Here is a 23,644-nt window from a genome sequence, read left to right as displayed (position 1 = left end):
GGAGGAAGTGGGATTGGGCCGAGGAAGAAGTCCCACTGAGGTGCAGGCCTGACACAGCCCAGGCTATTTCCCATGCCCAGCATCTCCCTCACCCCCTACCTTCCCTTCCCTGCCACTGGGTATAGGCTGCCCTGGGAAGTGAGGAGACCTCGGGCTGGGTGCTCTCCATGGCTGTGGGGGACTCTGAGACAGCTGACAGCTGGGGGCCATGTGCAGACCCCACTCTCTGAAACCGGGCCCAATATAAAGCAAAGAAGGAAGGTGAAGATGTGGTTTCATGAGGAGCACCTTAAAGAGTTCATGCTGAATTGCCCCTATTGTACTGAATTTTATTTATTACGAGCTCATTTTACACGAAAACAGCAAAATGTTGAAGTAATTAGTGTTAAAATGATCAAATATGTATATTTTATTAAAATACATGTATAGTTTTTTTGTTCAAGGAGACTACACATAATACTTTTTTTTATTTTGGGAAACAGTTTAAATAGTTCTTTTTTTCTTGCCCAAGTTTGGCCTTCGTAATACAGATAATACTAGGTTACATTTATTTATTAATGAAGGACATATTGACTTAGAAATTATTGGCTTTGCATTCATTTCTTACATTAATTTTGGCATGTAAAATGACCAAGTCATCATTCATTCTCCCCCCTTTTTATGTTTATTTATTTTAATTTTTAAAAAATGTTTATTTATTTTTGAGACAGAGAGAGACAGAGCATGAATGGGGGAGGGGCAAAGAGAGAGGGAGACACAGAATCGGAAGCAGGCTCCAGGCTCTGAGCTGTCAGCACAGAGCCTGACGCGGGGCTTGAACTCATGGACCGCGAGATCATGACCTGAGCCGAAGTCGGACGCTTAACTGACTGAGCCACCCAGGCGCCCCAATGTTTATTTTTGAGAGACAGAGCACGAGCAGGGGAGGGCCAGAGAGAGAGGGAGACCCACAATCCAAAGCAGGCTCCAGGCTCCGAGCTGTTACCACAGACCCCGACGTGGGGCTCCAACCCGCAAACCGTGAGATCATGACCTGAGCCGAAGTCGGATGCTTAGCCAACTGAGCCACCCAGGCGCCCCTATTCAGTTCTCTTTTGGAGTGGCAATTAAACTAAAAAAACATAGAGGTAAATTTGTCTGTAAGTGTAGAACACATCTTTTTAATTCGGAACCTGCATTAGTCTTTGAATTGTGCACATTATGTTTTTGGATATTGATTAACAAAAGATGTGTTTGGGGAAGATAGATTTAAAGAAGAAGCCACATCACCACGCTGTCATGCTTTGCCCTCTCCTGGCTTCATATATGTGGCATCTCTCCATCTTGCCATCCAGCTTCTGCATTCTGGAGAGTTATATACTTCTCTGCCTAAAGAACAGGATTAGGGAATTGTTATTTCTGCCTTTACAGGGTGGTACGTCAGAGAAAATCATTTCATGTCCCAACCCAGAAAATTTGGAAACTAGCCAGATCATGTGACAAGGTGAATGCAGAATTTGTCTAATTTTCTGTCACTTGTTGAGCTATTTACCTCATAATCTGAACTTTTGCCAATTCTCTGATTCAGAGTTTGATATTACTGTGTTTGCTGAAGTTGCTGCATCCCTGAAGAATAAGAGGAAAATGATTTTAAAAGTACTTGTATATATAAAACAATGTTTAGAAAAAATTCTGTTTTAGTTTCTCTAAAAAAATCTGTTTCCTTCCTCAGCTGTTATAAACTGATAAAATGATAAGCTGTTAAAGCTGGAAGAAAAATAAGCCAAAGGAGCTGTTAAGGGAAAAGCCTAGTCTTGTCATGTTACAAGTTGAGGAAGTGCAGGTGGGATGAGGTCAGGTGACTCACCCCAGTCGGCCTGGCTAGTTAATGAGAGTCTCGCCTGTAACTTACACGGTGATGAACGGCTCCATTGATGTGATGGCAAATCCTGAAGATGGCAGATTTGGGAGGGATTTCTCAGACATACCAAATGTAGAGACTCTTGCATCACACCAAAAGGTAAACAAACCAATGTTATAGGATCCACGGAGGAAGAAGACACTCCAAATTTTTGAGGACAATCCATTGAAAACACCCTATCTCATGAAAATTATTCTAGGCTGGAGTTCTTTTAACGATTGCATGTTTGGGGCTATGATCATGGTGGTAATCATGAAGAAAATGATATTTATGGAAACACTTTTTAGTGGTCATGATCCAGAAGCAGTGAATTAAAGTGAGATTACATTCTCTAGTATTTACTTATACCCTGCTTTTGTTTTATGTTCATTATTAAAATAATCTTGCTAATTAATTTTAATTGCTCAGTTATCTCTTAACCCTGTTAATTTAAATGGGGATGGTCTGCCCCTGTTCGTCTGAAGATGCTTACCTAATGGGGATCTTTTCCTTCACCTTTGAATTTCTGGGAGGATGTTGCATTGAATTGGAAATCATATAGCCATTTTCTGTCCCTGGAGTCCGTACTGTGTTTGACTCTCTCTACTGTGGCAGTTAATTGAAATTTAACAATTTTTAAATAAGTTTTAGTTTTTCAGGATCACTTCTTCTTAATACTGTAGTTGCATCCATGCTTTGCTGGAATAAAGTTTATGTATCATGTTTGATTCTGGAGGGAGAAGGGCCCAGAACAGGACGATTGGTACTATGATGGAGGTTATTGCTCCTGTGTAGGCTAAAACACTTCTCTGTTAAAAGCTGATAGTCCCTTCTTTACATGACTGTTTAATTTCTAGTAATCATAACAAAAGCCTTAATTGGGGAAAAACTGGTTATAGTCCTATAACGTCAGGATTTATACAGTGAGCCTCATACTTGTTTTTGAATACTTTCATAAAGAAATCATTTAGATTAGTTTTTATATTGATGGAAAACCTCACCTCTGGCATTATATGTAACACCTGGACCAAGTCCATGGGTAGTAGTGGCAAAGTATGTTTTGTTTTTTTAAACTATGTCACTGTTTTTTAATTGCTTTTAATTATAGAAATAATACCTGCTAATTATACAAAGTGTAAGCAATACAGAAACAGAAAGTAAAAAGCGTTTCCCTCCCTTGCTTGCCTTCCAATCTTAATAATCTGTAACCTAGATTACTTTTTCTGCATTAGCATAAGTATTCTTTTTTTTATTTTATTTTATTTTTTTATGAAATTTATTGACAAATTGGTTTCCATACAACACCCAGTGCTCATCCCAAAAGGTGCCCTCCTCAATACCCATCACCCACCCTCTCCTCCCTCCCACCCCCCATCAACCCTCAGTTTGTTCTCAGTTTTTAACAGTCTCTTATGCTTTGGCTCTCTCCCATTCTAACCTCTTTTTTTTTTTTCCTTCCCCTCCCCCTTGGGATCCTGTTAAGTTTCTCAGGATCCACATAAGAGTGAAACCATATGGTATCTGTCTTTCTCTGTATGGCTTATTTCACTTAGCATCACACTCTCCAGTTCCATCCACGTTGCTACAAAAGGCCATATTTCATTTTTTCTCATTGCCACGTAATATTCCATTGTGTGTATAAACCACAATTTCTTTATCCATTCGTCAGTTGATGGACATTTAGGCTCTTTCCATAATTTGGCTATTGTTGAGAGTGCTGCTATGAACATTGGGGTACAAGTGGCCCTATGCATCAGTGCTCCTGTATCCCTTGGATAAATTCCTAGCAGTGCTATTGCTGGGTCATAGGGTAGGTCTATTTTTAATTTTCTGAGGAACCTCCACACTGCTTTCCAGAGCGGCTGCACCAATTTGCATTCCCACCAACAGTGCAAGAGGGTTCCCATTTCTCCACATCCTCTCCAGCATCTATAGTCTCCTGATTTGTTCATTTTGGCCACTCTGACTGGTGCGAGGTGATACCTGAGTGTGGTTTTGATTTGTATTTCCCTGATAAGGACATCTTTTCATGTGCCTGTTGGCCATCCGGATGTCTTCTTTAGAGAAGTGTCTATTCATGTTTTCTGCCCATTTCTTCACTGGGTTATTTGTTTTTCGGGTGTGGAGTTTGGTGAGCTCTTTATAGATTTTGGATACTAGCCCTTTGTCCGATATGTCATTTGCAAATATCTTTTCCCATTCGGTTGGTTGCCTTTTAGTTTTGTTGGTTGTTTCCTTTGCTGTGCAGAAGCTTTTTATCTTCATAAGGTCCCAGTAATTCACTTTTGCTTTTAATTCCCTTGCCTTTGGGGATGTGTTGAGTAAGAGATTGCTACGGCTGAGGTCAGAGAGGTCTTTTCCTGCTTTCTCCTCTAAGGTTTTGATGGTTTCCTGTCTCACATTCAGGTCCTTTATCCATTTTGAGTTTATTTTTGTGAATGGTGTGAGAAAGTGGTCTAGTTTCAACCTTCTGCATGTTGCTGTCCAGTTCTCCCAGCACCATTTGTTAAAGAGGCTGTCTTTTTTCCATTGGATGTTCTTTCCTGCTTTGTCAAAGATGAGTTGGCCATACGTTTGTGGGTCTAGTTCTGGGGTTTCTATTCTATTCCATTGGTCTATGTGTCTGTTTTTGTGCCAGTAACTTTTTATTTTGACAATTCTCTTTCTTTCTTTCTTTCTTTCTTTCTTTCTTTCTTTCTTTCTTTCTTTCTCTTTCTTTCTTTCTTTCTTTCTTTCTTCCAATTTACAGTTAGTTTCAGGTGTACGATATAGTGATTTGAATCACAATCTTATGCCTTTTTCTTTGTCAGTGCTCTATTCTTAATAACCTTTATTTCATTAAAAATAATATTTGACAATTATTTTAGTTTTCTGGAATTCTGTATTTTTCCAGTTTTTTTCTAATAGCCTTTTCTTGTTTCATTGATGCAGTGTCTCATTTAATTTCTTTGCACATTGTTCATTAGAATTTTCCATGAATTCTGTCTCCTCAGTAACAAATTATTTTATATGTTCATCTTGGCTGTTTTTTTCTCTTTTCTTTTCTTTTCTTTTCTTTTCTTTTCTTTTCTTTTCTTTTCTTTTCTTTTCTCTGTTGTTGTTGTTGTTTTGAGAGAGAGAGAGAGAGGGAGAGAATGCAAGCAGGGGAGACAGAGGGGGACAGAGGATCCAAAGCTGGCTCTGTGCTCACAACAGTTAGCCCGATGTGGGACTTGAACTCATGAACAGCAAGATCATGGCCTGAACTGAAGTCACCCAGGTGCCTTTTGGCCCTTTTTTTCTTGGTATTGCTTTTCCTTAAATGCCTGATAATCTCCAATGTTGATACTAGTGGTCATTGTGAACTTCCTCTGCAGTTATGTGGATCTCTTTGAGAGGCCTTTCCCTAGAATGGAAGGGCTGACTACAGACTGCACACCTGGCCAGGGTGTGTCTAACTGGCAGGCTTCTTTAGGGTTGCCAAGAATCTTCCTTCTGCACCTTCCCCTGGGGCCCTGAACTCTGGATCTGAGGTAATTATAACAGAGATGCTTCTTTTTTTCAAACAGGCCCCATATATCCTCTTGCTTTATTTCCTTATTCCTTTCCTTCTGACAAGACCTGTAAGGTCTGGACAACACCCCCTAGATGGCACATGCAAACAGTGTGCTTCAGCCTAGGGGCTAGAGATGGCATCCAGGGGAGCTGGTAGCAGTGCCCAGATCCCAAGTGAAGAGCCGGTAACAAGAGATAGAGACCTTCATGAGGAGGAGCTTTTCTCAGTTATTGTCTGAAGCATCAGCCAGTGGTTGTGAGTCACAAAAGTCACAGATAGCCTAGAATAGTGGGTCACCCTCACCAGAGTGAAGGCCCACCAGTTGAGCTCTGCACAGAGCAGTGAACTAAACAATTTGTAAGGTGTTGTTAGGCCACTGAGCTCAGGGAGACCTCAGCAGATACAAGAGGCTTAGCATGCTTAGGAGAAGCACCTATTCATCAAGAACAAGTTAAAGTATTTAAAGGATGGGATAGCAGGGTCAGAAAAAAGATCCAACAGTTCCAAATATGTGTGTGTGGTTGATAATATGTAAAATTAGCTCTGCAACAAATGTGTTAACACAGAACCTCCCTTTCTGTCCTTAGACCACAGGCAGACCTTGGGTGAAGGCATCACATCAGAACTGCCCTTTGCACGTCGTCATAAAGAACATTGGGCGGGAAGGCAGTAGTTGGGGGCAGAGACGTAGCTTATGTGAATCATCTCAGCTTATAATCATTGTGTAAGTGTGTGGTTCTCTCAAAGAGATGGGGCTATGACCACAAGAAAGAAGGTAGGAGACCCAGCTGTAGTATGTAATATGTTAGTTATACTAAGCTGGAGGCATGTTCTCCGGGTAGGAGCTCCCCAGGACCCCCCAGTTTCTCAGCAAGATGTCCAGCTGTAGAGGATGCCATCCTGTGGCGTCCAGTGCTGGAAACTCCCCTTGGCATTCTCACAGGGGTGAGCGGTGAGGGATAGTTAATGTCCTCCTGTGACCTCCCATTCCTCAGCCAGATAATGACTGTGAGGGAAGGTGCCCCGAGCAAACCCCGGCTTCTGACCTGTCTTAGCTTCATTCTGAGTTTTGTGAGAAGAGGATTTCTGAAAAAAAATTTTTTTTTTAATGTTTATTTATTTAGAGAGAAAAAGCCAGGGAGGGCAGAGAGAGAGGAAGACAGAAAATCCCAAGCAGGCTCCCTACTTGTCAGTACAGAGCCTGACAAGGGGCTCAAACCCACGAACTGGGAGATCATGGCCTGAATTGAAATCAAGAGTCAGACGTTTAATCAGCTGAGCCACCCAGGCGCCCCCGAAGTTGTTTTATCCCTCACCTTATGAGAGAATTATACCACCTTAGGATCTTTATCATTTCTCACCAAGATTGTTGTAATCGTCCTTAGTTTTTCTTTTCACTGGTTGGTCCTTTTGTTGAAAAATTAACTGACCATTTGTGTATGATTTCTTCCTGGGTTGTGTTTCTGTAGCTATATTTGAGCATTTGCTGAATTATATTATACTTTATTGGAAACCTTTCTGTCTTCACATCTAGAACGTGAGCTTCTTGAGGGATCGAGTTCTTTATTTTATTTATTTTTGTATTCTCAGAATAGGCATTCAGTGGATGTTTGCTTCATGTTTGAATTAGCTACTTATTAGCAGGGCTCTTTGAGAATTGGCTAAATTAAAGATTAAATTGTCATCTGGCACTTGAGTCATCCATGAGCTGTACAGACCAGTCCTTTTTCATATCATTCCAGTCCAGATCTTCAGCCCAGTGCCAGAGCTAACAGTAACAGAACAATCACCGTGATCACAGAGGTTAGCTTAGTGTTCTCAGAGGATAGTAATTTCCAGTTTTGTTGGTTGTAATGTTTTAGCGGGTGGGAAAAGAGATAAAGAGATGTCAGTTTTTTCTTACAGGGTTTCCTAAAACGTGATGACTTTCAAGTATAAATTACTACCTTTTGAGACCATTAGAAGTGATAAGGGAACTAGAGTCCATGAATTTACTCAGTTAACTGGGAGTAGGTTCACTCTGTATTTCTCAATGTACCAAAAACCCAACACTTTTTCTTTATATTACAAACTGGTCATTTGTTCTGCATTAAAGAATGCTCTGTCATATTTTAGTGTCTCAGGATATGACTGTGCTCTGATATTTTCATGTATCTTCATAAAAGCACATCCACATTCATTGTACTTGACAGGCTTGGTATTGACCTTGATGTGTGACCATCTGTGTGAGTGGGGAGTATACATACCACTGCCATTGTGGAGCCCCGGAAGAAGGGGATGGGGGATGGGCACATAGTGTAGTAATTCAAACTGACTGTGGTTATGCTGGGCTTGCCTAATTAGTGGGTATAGCTTCAAAATTTGAGAAATTACATTTGATATTTATACTTATTTTAAATATCCTCTCCTAAATACAAGGTGCTTGTAAGGATAGATTGAAGTTTAGAGCTTTTCAAGACCCTTTACACTTCTGCTTCGGTAAAATTTAAGAACAGGTTTCAATAAGGAATCTTTTCGTTGTAAGGGACAGAAACCCCATTCAAACTGGCTGTAAAGAAGGAAACGTATTGGCTGTTAGAACTGGGAAATCTTGGGGTATTCCAGTGTCAGCGATAGCTGAGATTTAGGGGCTCAACCAGATCATCAGCTCTTTCTCTTTCTGTCTTTTCTCACCTGTGTTTTCCCATCTCTGCTTTTCTCTGCCTGCTTCAGTATCAGAATGTCTCTTGTCAGAAAGGCACCAGCTTTCATTGTCCACAGACCTCCCAATCCAAGAGGAAGAGAGGTCAAGTATGATGGCCAGGGTTAAGCCCCCTAATCTCTTGTGCTTCACTCCTCTGTAGAACAGAGAGAGCAGGAAGTAGAGCCTGCCTCATACAGATGTTGAGAGATTCAACGAGTTAATTTTTGTGAAGTACTTGGAATAGTGCCAGGCATATAGTAAACCCTCAATAAATCTGGACTGTTATTATTATCTGCACTTTACAGGAGGGAAAGTTTACGTACAAGAAAATAAAGCTGCCCAATCCTTCATATAACTTACTAAAAGCGGTCATTACTACCTGGAAAATCTGAAAACTTTGGGATAATTACAGTGCTTCACATTTAATATGCTGAGTCATGCCATTGAGTTTTTAAAAAATCTGAGAGATGAAAACATGTCCATTCCGACTCTGTTCTTCACCTGCATGAGTAATCATTTGCGGCATTTGAAAGTTGCTGAAAAGCATACTAGGATTTGCTCGTGTGATTGTAGCTGTGCTTTTATTTGTTGGAAGGATTATAGTTAACCGCTATTTATTTAGAATTGTGTCTAGTTACCACTCTTCACTGAACACTTAATATGCCGGGTGCTAAATAAGTCTAGCTTATCGGCATTATCTACATTTTTATTAATGAGGGGTGAAGGACAGAAATTTTAAGTGACTTACCCAAGGTCTTATAGCTGGGCTAGAATTCAAACCAGGTCTGGTCTCCCTTGGATTTTGAAGTTCTTGCTTTCCAAGGGAATCCGACATGCTGTAGTGTTCTGAGGAAGCTACGAGAACTGGCTTAAAAAAAGATATCAATATAATAAGACTTGGCATCGTCTAGAGGAAAGGAATTGAATGAGCACAGGCAGGAAGAAGTGAATAGAGGCTTTTGTGAGAGAGGCTTGGGTTGCAGAACTCTGCCTCTTCAAGCCAACAGTTGAGGTGAGAGGGGAAGGAAATGGAACACTGCCACTGTCAGGATGAGGTGCTATGAGGGAAGAGGACATGCACAGGGGCGAGTGAAATTGGCTTCTGCCAAGACCAAGTAAAGAGGCTGTCCTGAGAGACATGGCTAGGCTGAAACCAGGATATGGATTTCATAATAACAGTTTGGTACAGAATAGGCAATGATTAGTTCAGAGACAAGTGAAATAAAAGTGGGACGAGTTTTTAATATTCATTTATTTAATTTTTAATTTAAATCCAAGTTAGTTCACATGCAGTGTAAGAATAATATCTACAATTAACTAAAAAAGGTGTTAATATTACTCTTCCCTTTTCCAACCATATAGCTGTATGAGGCCATGTTTATTTATTTTTGAAAGATTGAGGGCACAAGTTGGGGAGGGACCTAGAGAGAGGGACACAGAGAATTCGAAGCAGACTCCACACTGACAAGCAGAGAGCCTGATGCATGGCTCGAACTCACAAACCCTGAGATCATGATGTGAGCAGAAATCGGACTCTTAACCGACTGAGCCACCCAGGCGCCCCTAAAATGATCTTTATTATTAGCAGTAAAAAATGTTTTTGAAAAGCCTAGAAAGTTACAGAAAAGTGAACGATAGGAAGCAGCAAAGGAACTTCCTGAAAGGATAGAAGAAAGCACACCCACTGAAGCACACTTCCAAGGCGGCCCTAAACGATAACGCTGGTTGGATTCCAGGTAGGGACACGCTGAAGTTCTGTGGACAGAGTCGGATTGTGTTGACTAAATGGACATTTCTCCCTGGGAGAAAACCCTGTGTGCATCCTAACAGCCTTGTGCAACGTTACCAAAACTTGCCTGAACACGGGAGCACTTCTGAGGTGCTTGTGAAAGTATAGCTCTTCAGCCTAGCCCTCAGAGCTTCGGGGTCAGCATTGGGGTGGTGATTATGGGTGCTTTTGAGAAAGACTGCCTTAGGCAGAGGTAGGCTGTTAATCTTTAGTAGCTCCAGATGTTTTTCTGTCTCGTGCCTGCCCCAGGACTTAGAGAACAGAGGCTAAAAGGTCATTTACCCAGGTCTGGAGGCCAGAGTTGTGATTTAATGGGAGACTGAGTGCCAGGAGGAACCTTAGAGGTGAGTGTTATTAAGTGTCGCAGAATCTGGGGCCAATTGACATTGAGCTCTGAAGAACAGGAGCTTGGCATTGGACACCCACCAAGGAAGGTAGGGTGTATTTATTAAACTTAACTCTTTAACTTTTTTTTAGAAAAGATGATGCTAGGAGTTTAAAACTTTCACTTAGGTTTTAATAATAAATATTTGGTATTCTTTTGCGGTTTTATAATCCTTGCAGATTATAAACAAGCCAACTTGTGTTTTCATTTCCTAATTTTTATTCTTACTAAATTTTTAAATATTTATTTTGGAGAGAGAGAGAGAGAGAGAGAGCATGAGAATGGGAGGGACAGAGAGAGAGGGAGACTCAGAATCTGAAGCAGGCTCCTGGCTCTGAACTGACAGCACAGGCACCCCTCATTCCTAATTTTTCAAGACAAGAGGTTAAAAAAGAATTTCTAAGTATTTCCTTAAACACTAAGCAAGGAGAAGTTTGGGGAGAAAGTTCGAGGTGGGTGGGTATGGGGAAGACATTAGAGATAGTGTATCTGCTAATTCTAAGGCAGCAGTTCTCAAAGGGTGATTTGTGGAACCCTGGGGGTCCCCAGACCATTTCAGTATATCTACAGGTTAAAATCATCTCTGTAATAATAATACTGGGGTGTTATTTGCCTTTGCACTCTGTTCGTACATTGGGTCAGAAGAGGCAGTGGGGGTGGCAGACTGCCGGCTCCTTCACCTGAATCAAGGTGGGAGGCAGCAAACCTGTGTTGGTAGTCATCCTATGCTTCACTGCCATGCATTCGGTTTCCAAAAAAAAAAAAAGTTTTATTTATGAATGCCTTTGATAAAGCAATAAATATTATCTTATTTATTTATTTATTTATTTATTTATTAAAGTTTGTTTATTTTGAGAGAGGGAGGGAGGGAGAGAGAGAGAGACAGACAGACAGGGCATGAGAATATCCCAAACAGGCTCTGCGATCAGCACAGATCCCGACTCAGGGCTCGATCCCACGACTGTGAGATCATGACCTGAGCCAAAATCAAGAGTCAGACGCTCAACCAGCTGAGCCGCCCGAGCTCCCAATGTTATTTTATTAAGTCTTTACCCTTGACGGTGTCTTTTGGAATATTCTCTGTGATAAAATGGGGTGTACGAGGAAACACTTATGCTCCATGCTAACGTACCGTGGTTGTCTCAGGAAAAAGCTGAACTAGCTGTTTTGCCCATGGAACATGATTTTTACTTGAAAGAACTACTGATACCGTTGGGGTGTTCAAACTTAATTATTTGGCAGAAATTTTCTCAAAAAAGCAATGAGGTGAGCTCATCACTTCAAGGAGAGAAATTGACAGTAATTTGTTACTAGTGATAAAATCTTGAGCTTTTAAAGATGAGAGTTTTGGGAAACTTGGATCTGTCCCTGTGAACTTGACAGTTTCCCAGTGTTTCAGGTATTGGGATCAGAGTTTTCTGAGGAGATTGTTGGTGATACTAAGGTATATATATTTTTTAATATTATGTGAAATACATCACATGTGGAAGATGTGTACATTTTCCAAATGACTAATACAGATGGTAAAAAAATCAAGCCTCTGTAAAAGATCCATTCAAGCTTTAAGTTAGATCAGTGAGTGTTTTTGTATGTTTATTTGTTTTTTTACCAGTGTATTTTGCTGTAACAAAAGTTCATTGATAAGATTTCAAATTCCACATTGTAGGTAATGCTGAGAAGCTACTACATGTTGAATTTTGGTGTAATATCAAAGAATAATCTCTACAATTAACTGAAAAAGGTGTTAATATCACTCTTCCCTTTTCCAACCACATAGCTGTATGAGGCCAAATTTTCTTCCTAAACTTCAATCAAAATATCTTATTGCAATAAATTGACTAGAGAAGCAGGTTTGAGATTTTTAGATGTCATCTATTAAGCAAGACATTAAAGAGATGTCCAAAAATGTAAGACATTGCCAATCTTTTCAAGACTTAAAGTTGTTTTCCTAAAGACATGTTATTTATGTTAATATAATGCATCTATTATTTTATTTTTTGTTAAAAAAATTTGTAATGCTTATTTATTTTTGAGAGAGAAAGAGAGCACGAGCCGGGGTGGGACAGAGAGAAAGAGAGACAGAGGATCCAAAGCGGGTTCTGTGCTGACAGCAGAGAGTTCAGTGCGGGCCATGAACTCACAAATCATGAGATCATGATCTGAGCCGAAGTTGGACGCTTAACCAACTGAGCCACCCAGACGCCCCTATTACTTTATTTTAAAATGGATTAATAAGGGGCGCCTGGGTGGCGCAGTCGGTTAAGCGTCCGACTTCAGCCAGGTCACGATCTCGCGGTCCGTGAGTTCGAGCCCCGCGTCAGGCTCTGGGCTGATGGCTCGGAGCCTGGAGCCTGTTTCCAATTCTGTGTCTCCCTCTCTCTCTGCCCCTCCCCTGTTCATGCTCTGTCTCTCTCTGTCCCAAAAATAAATAAAAACGTTGAAGAAAAAATTTTTTAAAAAAAATAAAAAAAATAAAATGGATTAATAAGTATTTAAATTTTTCTCAGTTTTAATTTTTATTTATTTTTTATTTTTTATTTTTTTTTAAATTAAAAAAAAATTTTTTTTTTTAACGTTTATTTATTTTTGAGACAGAGAGAGACAGCATGAACAGGGGAGGGGCGGAGAGAGAGGGAGACACAGAATCAGAAGCAGGCTCCAGGCTCTGAGCCATCAGCCCAGAGCCCTACGCAGGGCTCGAACTCACGGACCGCGAGATTGTGACCTGAGCTGAAGTCGTGACCTGGCTTAACCGACTGAGCCACCCAGGCGCCCCTCAGTTTTAATTTTTAATATGATAACTGTTGATAGATTATAGCCCATACAAACAAAAGCTCTTTGAAGTCCCTAACAATTTATAAGAGTTTAGAGTTGTCCTGAAACCAAATAGTTTAAGACTATTGACCTAAGGTATGACTAAGGGGAGTGCTTCCTTGAGGACTACCTTTTATGTTCATCTATTTGCTCTGGAATCATAAATAAAGGCATCCACGTTCTCCCAGTCCCCATTAGTAGGCCCAGTTTCTATCATCCCACACACTGAAGTCTTTTCTGTGTCTGGAACAAGAAGCAATAATTGAAGTTCTTGACCAGGCCACGCCCTGACTCCCATGTTATGGGATTCAGGTGGGGAAAAAAAACCAATTATGGAGTTCTGAATATTTTTCCAGTGAGAAGGTGCTTTTTGTTTTCACAGCCCTGGTAATTTCCCACTTAGTTATAAGGTGAGGTTTTAATGAAGCTATCAACTTGGTCTTTGGAATCAAGCAGTCTTATTTATTTTGACTTTATGACTTTGGGCAACTCATTTTTATCTGAGTTACAATTTCCTATACATGAGGTAAAATTGGGCTAACAATAGGTTTAATGGTGTTAATACAGAGTATTTGTAATAGGTTTTAATTCTCATTCCCCTTGATCCTATTGGAAGTTCTCTTGGACTTGGGGGTTTGAGGCAGTAGTTAGCTTGACTACTCTATTTGTAAATCATAGCTGAATGCCTGCAGACTCCTGTCAGAGGAAGCTATTCAGCCCAACTGTTGGATATATTTGATTAAGTACATCTTTTAATAATAAATCCAACCCTCCTTTTTACACACACATATGCACAGAGATTGTACAACAAAGCAAGGTGATTTGGCATATGATCAATCATACCTTTTAGATTATCAGCTAATTTCTACTTGGCTCTTCAGAAAGATGATAAACACTTTGATATCATGCTAGCAAGAATGAATAGCCTTCAGTGAGAGGGTAGGTCCTTAGGGACTAGCTCTGTTCTTTTGAAGATATGTGTGCCATACTTTTAGATATGAGCACATAAATAAAGTCTAAATCATACCAGACTTTATACAGAATTGTCCTTCTATACTAAATCATTCTCCATGTGCTAATTTTAAAATGTAGGCTTCATCTTCCCTATTTTTTTTTTTTTTGTGGAAGTTCTTTTTCTACTGAAAACAGAACACTGAAAAGACAAGGCACATCGTTGCTTTCTGTGGTTTTATTCTTTTATTCCCTGTTACATAGAAATATCTTCTGATCTGTGGTACTAAGGTTCCTGGAAGGTTTGAGAGTGGTTTTTGCATGAGGTTAGGGAATCCATATGACCAAGTACATTTTCTCAAAGGATGCTCAAAGTATAAATGCTTTGAGGTGGTGTTTGGGGAGAAAATGACATTTAAAGGGAGCCTTAACATTTGATAACAGTCTCATATCATAATGTGTATACATCACAAAATTATTGTTGGTGTGTCCCAGCAGTCATGCCTGGATTTTCTGTGAGTTGGCTCTTTCCCCACCTGTGGACCAAGCCCTAGACTATTCCTCACTCTCTTCTGTCACCATCCTGGACTATGCTCTGTCTTGCTTTCATTTCTCAATGATTCAATTCTTAATGGTGGGTTTAGGATATATAGCTTGTCTTTCTCTCTCTCCATTTTTGGCATTATCATCTTTCCTTAAAGACCACCTCCTCATGTCAGTTTTAATTTATAATCAAGAGCCCATGACTTTCAGGTGTGAAATTCATGAAATTTAGAAACTGGAAAGAGAAAATGGTGCAAAGGTAAGACACTGCTGTAGAGACTACTTACCTACATTTCTGGGAGTATGTGTAAGCTTGCAAAGTTCCAGTTTTGCACAGAATGCATTGTTTGTGTCCGTGTTCATGCACATAGATATACACAGTAGTGATTGAGGCCCCAATTCCATTCACTCCTGTTCTCCTAGTACTGAATGTCCTACGTTGTCTTCCAAACTATCTGGATGTTTGATTTACCACTAACAAATCTTGTGTTCAGTTGATGGTGCAGACCTCCTCAAATGGATCAAAATACTCTTTTGATAAAGCCCTGTACCCACTGAATGTTGGAAGTGCAGACATCATTTCATAGATGAGTACCATTATGGTTTAACGACTTGCTTGTTGGAGATAAACCTAGAACAGAATCCAGGTCACTTACACCTTCCAGCACTGTTTTTCCTGTAAAACACTTGAGTTTATTTGTATATAATAGAATTATTTACCATGCCTATAAATGATTCCAGTTGTTTGAATAGAGTGGAATTATTTCAGAATGAGTTGCTAAAAAAATCTTGCTCTGAAAAATCTAGAGATGTACTGTAAATATGTCCCTGTATGTATAGTGAATTAGCAAATAAAGAGTTCTTTCAATTCAGTAGAGGAAATAGGCAAATAACAGTATACCATCATCCCTTTCATTTGTATATTAATTTAATGTTCTTAGTTTTATGGGTGGGTAAATCTTATTTAGGAGGTCATCATGCTTAAAGTAGGCAGAAGTGTATTCTGTGCAGGAGTGAAAGTAGGTTAGAATTCTGTTTTTAATCAGTATCATACTTACGGCCTAATCAAGCTCTTTTTAAGCATGACTGTACTTCTACAGGGGCTTATTCATGGGATCCAGCTCAAATAAGTGTTGGTTTTCTGATCTGTCTCCTGTGATTTTGGAGAGTATCTGAGAATATCAGAGATGCTTAAATACTCTGAGATCATCTAAAGGTATCTGAGAGTATCTGAAATACGTAATAAATCTGATCATTAATCAGGAGGTTTTTACTGAGCATTTTGATATATTTTAGCTAGATGCAGTACCTAAGGCAAGCAACATGAGGGTTTTTTTTGAAAATAAAGTGTTTTGCATGTAGTTAGAACTGTATAAAAGTAGGTGTTATGTGTTGATTTTGGCTTTTATTATTATAATAAGCATTAGTTATTTTTTTCTTTCTAAAGAAAGAAAAAGAATTGATAAAAGGAAAATTTGCCCCCTTTTGATGAATTAATTCAGTGAAACTTTTATTTATGTATTGTAACCATATGTATTCAGCTAGAAGTTTTTCTTCTCTTCCTCTTACGACTAAACAGCTTTGGGCAGAAGCATGCAACCTTTTTGCTATTAAGTTTCTCTGAAGTAAGGCCAGAAAGCTTTAAAAATATTTTGACCAAGATGGTTTAAGAGTCTGGTTATGTCTCAGTTTGTTCTGATGGACTTGATTGAATAACATCTTGGATTGTCAAAGAAATGATGTAATGAGTATTTTCTCATTCTACAGGACATTCTTAGGCTAACATATGTATCTCCCTCCTAGTAAAATACAGAGAGCCCCCAATTTAAGAGTTTTCCTGCTTAGAAACTGATCTCCTTGTCTTGGGTTTGTACTCTGGGGTATGTTAGATTCTCGTTTTCTTTCTTTTGAGGAAGTTTAGACTTGAGATCTCATACTTTTTTTGAGATTTTCAATTGTAAAAATTAATTTCATAAAAATTTGAAATAATTTCAAATTACAGACAAGTTGCAAGTACAGTACAACTATTTTTTGTATCGTGAAGAATTTGAAAGTAAGTTGCCAACATGGTACTTCATCATCCTCAAATACTAAGACGTTCTCCTACATTGACCACAATATGTACATTAAAATCAGAAAATTAACATTGACCTATGGGTTACCGCCTAATCCTCATAGGATAGGCCTGTGAAAACTAGTCAACTGGCAAAACAAACAAACAAACAAAACCAAATTAGAGTACTGCATTATGTAGAATAGGTCATGATAACTCATAGTTGAGAGAATTGACATATTAAGAGGCAGGTGAAGATGATTGTGGTAATGGGTCCATTATGCATGTATTTGCTTAGGAACTCCAGAGTATGGCTGCATTCACTTCGATGCTGAATATGTGAGCTCTTTCGAAGACTGATCATTTGACCACTGGATGGTGCCAGCCTGTGACTTTGCAGTTGGCCCTGGTACCTTTTTGCAGAGTCAGCCATCTTGGTCTTAATGGTCTGCTTCTTGATGTAGCTTCTGGGAGTTCAGTGGTATTTCGGTACAGCAGAGGGATTCTTCAATATAATGGAGCTTGCAGCTGTCCACTATACCTTAAGGATGGTCTTGCCTGAGTGAATGTCTTGCCTTATAGATCTGTTGCTGAAGAGTAAGAAAACTCACTCACTGTGACCAAATAGACCCACCTTTTGCTTTCACTTTATTCCTGAGAAAATAGTCCAGAATGAAGTTCTTCATATAATTTTTCTCTGATTTAAATTTTTTTTAATGTTTATTTATTTTTGACCGAGAGAGAGAGAGACAGAGCATGAGCAGGAGAGGGGCAGAGAGAGAGGGAGACACAGAATCCGAAGCAGGCTCCAGGCTCTGAGCTGTCAGCACAGAGCCCGACGCGGAGCTCGAACTCACAGACTGCGAGATCATGACTTGAGCCGAAGTCAGACGGCCAACCGACTGAGCCACCCAGGCGCCCCAATTTTTCTCTGATTTATATTAGCAAATGCCATTGTCAAAGTGAATCATGGTTGTGAAATAGATACACTAAAGAATGCTTTGTCTGCGGTGCTTGGGGGTCTCAGTCTGTTAAGTGTCCGACTCTTGATTTCGACCCAGGTCATGATCTCAGTTTCATGAGTTTGAGCCTTACATCCGGCTCTGTGCTGACAGTGTAGAGCCTGCTTGTGATTCTCTCTCTGCCTCTCACTCTGCCCCTCCCCTGCTCGCACTATCTCTGTCTCTCTCAAATAAATAAACTTAAAAAAAAAAAAAAAACACTTTTTCATAGAAAAGGTAAAAAACCTGATGAATTAATACTAGTTCTCTGAAAGAATCATTATAGGAAATCTTAGTTTTAAACTTTTTAATGTACATGTTTAGGTAAATGTTGGTTAATTTTAAAGTTTATTATTTAAAAAAATTTTTTTTAACTTTATTTTTGAGAGAAAGAGACAGAGTGTGAGTGGGGGAGGGGCAGAGAGAGAGAGACACAGAACTGGAAGCAGGCTCCAGGCTCTGAGCTGTGAGCACAGAGCCCAACTTGGGTCTCGAACTCAACGAGCAGTGAAATCATGACCTGAGGTGAGGTCGGACGCTTAACTGACTGAGCCACCCAGACGCCCCTAGTTTTAAAGTTTTTTAAACATTTGAAAAAATTCAAGAAAAAATTTACATATTTCATCACCTTATCAAAGTGACTCATGTTCTTTGTTGTTTATATGTCCATTTGTATGACTTTTACAATGAGAATCTCATTTGTATTAAAACATTATTACACATATAGATTCTGATTATGATACATTTTCTTAGGCTCTTGCAGACCAGTTTGAAGATAAGACTACATCTGTATTGGAACGTCTGAAGATTTTCTATTGCTGTCAAGTACCCCCTCATTGGGCCATTCAGGTATTTTTGTTGCTGTTTGTCATTGGGTATGGAAAATACTTTGCATTTGAAAGATAAATGCATTAGCAAAGAATGATTTTCAGTTTATGTTTGAGTTTGCAAATATTTCAGTGAAAAGAATAAAAGTATCTAGCTGGGGATTGCCGATTACTTCACATTGCTCTTTTGGTTAAAGTGATATTAAACTTAAAAAAAATTTTTTTTAACGTTTTATTTATTTTTGAGACAGGGAGAGACAGAGCATGAACAGGGGAGGGTCAGACAGAGGGAGACACAGAATCTGAAACAGGCTCCAGGCTCTGAGCTGTCAGCACAGAGCCCGACGCGGGGCTCGAACTCACGGACCACGAGATCATGACCTGAGCCGAAGTTGGCCACTTAACCAACTGAGCCACCCAGGCGCCCCTTAAACTTTTAAAACATTTTTAAAAGAATTTAGAACTAGATTAAATAGAATTCTTGAAATTAAGTAGTGGAAGAACCACAGAAGCTTTCATTTTCAAAGTAACTTTTTATATTTAAAAGCCTTTTTGAGGGTGCCTGGGTGCTCAGTTGGTTAAGTGTCTGACTTCGGTGCAGGTCATGATCTCGTGGTTTGTGAGTTCGAGCCCTGTGTTGAACTGTCTGCCGTCAGCACAGAGCCCACTTCAGATCCTCTTTCCCCCCTCTCCCTGCTCACATGCACTGTCTCTCTCAAAAATAAATAAACATTAAAAATTATAATAAAATAAAAGCCCTTTAGGACCTTTTACCAGATAATGAACCTTTTAACCAAGTTGTTTACCAAAGCAACTTAAAGCATTTGTTTCTTGCTCTATATTGTGAGATACCCTTGACTACTTTCCTTGTTCTGAGATATGAAAATACCTAGCATAGCTCCTAAAGCTCCAGATTGGGATTGAGATTCAGGACTTTACCTCATGGTTCTCCTGGCTATGGTGTGGTTCCCCTATTTTGTAAAATTTTTATCACCAAAGGCAACCTAGGTACCTGGTCCAGTTTCTTAATATTACAAAGATGCCCAAACTGAGGCCCCGTCCAGTTGACTGTTATTTTCCAATGTGGATCACACAGCTGTTCAGAAAGTAGATCTCTCATTTCCCAGTTTTAGTCTGGTTTCCCTCCTTTCCTTATTGGAAAGGTGTAATTAAAACCAGCTTTTACTGCATAGTTAGTATGATATCAGCATGCATTTTGTTCTACATTTTGCACACATTATAATATTTTATTGGAACAATTTTGTTAAATATTCTTATTTTATAGATGAGGAAGCTATGGCACTGAGAAGTTAAGTAGAGTCAAATGGGGCCAAGGCAAAATTTCTAGATGATTTAGTAAGTATTGTCATTTTAGCTAGCTTCCTGTCCTGTCATGGATTATGCACATAGGTGGTGATTTAGAATTATAAATGCCAACCCACCATTCAATGACTATGAATCCCCATTAGATTTTTTGGAGTATGTCATTTTTTTTTTTTTTTTTTTTGAGAAAGGGTGCAAGTGAGCGAGGGGTAGAGAGAGCGAGAGCAAGAGCGAGAGTGAGAGAGAGAGAGAGAGAGAGGAGGAGAGAGGGGGAGAGATGGGGAGAGAGAAGCAGGGCTCACCCAGGGCTTGTGTTTTTACCCGAAGTGGAGCTTGTGTTCACTTGAAGTGGGTTTCAAGTTCTCCTGATGTGGGTCTCGAACTCACGAATTGTGAGATCATGACCCGAGCCAAAGTCAGATACTTAATGACTGAGCCAGCAGGTGCCTGAGTATGTCATACAAGCACAGGGTAAACTAGGGAATTTATTACACATTGGAATTCACTTTGTCTATTGAAGGTGTCTCAATATAATGGGAAAATAAAGAGCTTTGTTATATTATCCTAAGAGGAATACCTTCTTTAGCAAGAAGGTGTTAACAGCTGGAACTTTTTGGCATGTTTTTGACCCTGATTTGTGAAATTTGTTAAGTGCTTTGTACTGTGTGGTTTGTGGTGGATAAATATTTCAGATTCTGAGCCATTATTATGACAAAACATGTATGTTGAGGATATAGCTTTCAATCTGTTTCCTAACAGAAGCATTAGGAAAATTAAATACTGTTCAAATAGAATTTAGATGAAATGTTTATTTTATCTGCTTAGGAAGCTGTGGATTTTAGGATCTTTACTTTATCTTTAGATAAACATCCTCTTTCATTAACAGATTAAATAATTTTTTTCTTTCTATAATTATAGGGAGTAAAGATCAAAAAATAATAGCATAGTTTATTGTAAAAAGAAACTGTCTTTATTCTGTCACTAGCTAGCCATAACAATTTAGATGCCATAACTTTCCTCATCCATTATAATGAGAAGATTAAACTGCTTACTGCATGAGCACAAAGATTTATTCCAGCACCCACATATTATGTTCAACTTTATAAAATGTCCAAATATATTAAATAGCCAAATTCTCCAAAATTCATGGCATAAGGAAGAATTAGAACATTCCCTTTATTTATTTTGTTAATATATTAGCTTATAAGTTTCAGGTATATTTCATTTTACTTTCTAATTTTGTCAACCCAGATTTTCCATATCCTTTGGCTTCTTAACTCTTAAATACGTATTGAATTTTGAAAGAATACTAAAGTTGTATTGGAGAGAAAAGAACACAGTTCTCACTAATATGAAACCATATAGTATTCAAGAACCTCACCTACTTTTTTTTTTTTTTTAAGTAAGCTCTATGCCCAACGTGGGGCTTGAACTAACGACCCTGAAATCAAGAGTTGCATGCTCTACTGACTGAGCCAGCCAGGCACTTTTTAAACCTTTCTAATATTTTTCCTGTTCTTGGAGGATGAACTATTTATAAACCACAATATGTTTATCTTTTGATATGTTTAACCTTCACTGACCTTGCCACAACTTGCCCCCTTTTCATCTGCCAAGGGCTGGGAAATAAAGTAAGTTTTTTAGAATGTGCTTAAAATAAATCTAAGTAGACCTGAATGAAAAAGACCCAGAGATGCTTTCATGAATGAAGTACACAAATGCTAGTGCATAGATTTATGTCATTTATATCGACTGCTTAGTTTTTATTATTTGTTTGAGTTCAATTTCATTTTTTTCCAGTTTGAGATATAATTGCCATAAAATGTTGCATTAGTTTTAGGTATACAACATAATGATATGTCTATATATTGTGACATGGTCACCACACTGAGTTTAGTTAACATCCATCCCCTCACATAGTTACACATTTTTTTTCTTGTGATGAGAACTTTTTAAGAGCTCTTTTCTTAGCAGCTTTCAAACATACACTACAGTGTTGTTAACTGTAGCAGCATGCTGTACATTACCTCCTCAGAACTAACTTCTAACTGGAAGTTTGTATTTTTTGACCACCTGCATCCATTTCCCCCACCCTCACCCACCACTTCTGACAGCCACCAGTCTGTTCTGTTTCTGTGAAATTTTTTTTTTTTTAGATTCTTCTTATAAATGAGATCATGTTGGGGCGCCTGGGTTGCTCAGTTGGTTAGGTGACCGACTTCGGCTCAGGTCACGATCTCACAGTTTGTGAGTTCGAGCCCTGCATCGGACTCTGTGCTGATAGCTCAGAGCCTGGAGCCTGCTTCGGGTTCTGTGTCTCCCCCTCTCTGTACCCTTCCCTTGCTCATGCTCTGTGTCTCTCAATAATAAATAAACGTTAAAAAAATTAAAAATAAAATGAGATCATGCTCTATTTATTTTTCTCTGACTTATTTTACTTAGCACAATGCCCCCCAGGTCCATCCATGGTGTCACAGATGCAAGATAGCATTCTCTTTTATGGCTGAATAATATTCCTCTGTGTGTGTGTGTGTGTGTGTGTGTGTGTACAAGTACATGTACACTACAATTTCTTTTACCCATTCATCCCTTGATGAACACTTGGGCTGCTTCTATGTCTCAGTTATTGTAAATAATGCTATAATGAACATGGGGGTGGAGATATTCTTTCAAGTTAATATTTTCAAGTTAATATTTTCATTCTGGGCATAAATGCCCAGAAATAGAATTGCTGGATCATAGGGTAGTTCTATTTTTAATTTTTTGAGGCACCACCATACTGTTTTCCATGGTGGCTGCACCAGTTTACATTCCCACCAACAGTACATGAGGGTTCTTCCCTTTTCTCCACGTCCCTGCCAACACTTAATCTTTTTGACACCAGCCATTCTGAACTAGAGTTTTTAAACCTTCATTTCTTGGATCTCAGCTTTACAAATCAGATTGTAACAAAATCTCTAGGCGAGAAGGAAATACTGATTTTGCTTTCTAAATTATTCTGAGTTCTTGGGAAAAATTCATATATTGAGTATTTTGAAAGTTTCTATACTGTTTTTTAATTTCTTACCCCCTTGCTACAGTAGAGGCAAGTATTAAATCATTGTAAATTTCTAATTAGTAGAGGTCAAATTGTAGAAATGGTGCGTTTATTACAGTAAGTAGACCCTTAAAATGGCAGATTGGATACACGTGCAAGTCAAATGGGAGCCTCTTTACATAAAGAAATGTTCATTATTTTAACTTGATTCTTACAGCGCCAACTTGCAAGTTTTCTCTTTGAGTTGGGATGCACAAGTTCAGCCCTTCAGGTATTTGAGAAGCTAGAGATGTGGGAAGATGTTGTCATTTGTTATGAGAGAGCCGGGCAGCACGGAAAGGTATGTCAAAGGAACATGGCGTACACTGGTGAGAGCCTTCCGTTTGGGGGCTTCTTTCTTGCTTTGCTTTGTTTCTCTAAGCCCACTTTTGCTAGTACTTGAGTTACATTCTTTTTCTCACTTTTCCCCCAGAAATCTTTTTAATGTTTCCTCTCGTTTTTGTTGGGGCACATAATTTTATATGTATGCATGTGTGTGTATATGTGAAAGAGAAGAGCAGGCCAAAATTGATACGATGTGTGTTTAAGAATGAATAATGAAAGTGTTAAAGACTCTGCGGTTTGGTCTGTTTCCTTTACTAACTCTCCTCCTGAGGACAATTTCAAAGTGAAATATTAGGAATTATTTAAGCATCACTGGGCTGCCTGGTGATCTGAGTTTGTGGGGCTGAAGGAAAGTACCTGGGAGGGAGAGCAGCTGGCTTGGCCTATAGAAGATCCGAAGGGTGTGGCCTCCCGCCCTCCTTGGGGCAGAAGAATTGTTA

General features: G+C 39.1%; 1 protein-coding gene across 1 annotated transcript in view; it reads left to right on the top strand.

Moving 5' to 3' along the window:
• TTC27 (tetratricopeptide repeat domain 27) overlaps nucleotides 1-23,644 on the top strand; it is a 185,109-nt gene that overhangs the window by 78,330 nt on the left and 83,135 nt on the right. The window contains exons 11-12 of the mRNA XM_043553218.1: nucleotides 18,387-18,482; nucleotides 23,038-23,160. Coding sequence (XP_043409153.1) covers nucleotides 18,387-18,482; nucleotides 23,038-23,160 — 219 coding nt within the window. The remainder of the gene's footprint in view (nucleotides 1-18,386; nucleotides 18,483-23,037; nucleotides 23,161-23,644) is intronic.

The sequence above is a fragment of the Prionailurus bengalensis genome, chromosome A3 (assembly GCF_016509475.1).
Source record: "Prionailurus bengalensis isolate Pbe53 chromosome A3, Fcat_Pben_1.1_paternal_pri, whole genome shotgun sequence".
Lineage (NCBI taxonomy): Eukaryota > Metazoa > Chordata > Mammalia > Carnivora > Felidae > Prionailurus > Prionailurus bengalensis.
Note: the sequence above shows the minus strand (reverse complement) of the source record. Positions and strands in the feature narration are given on the sequence as shown.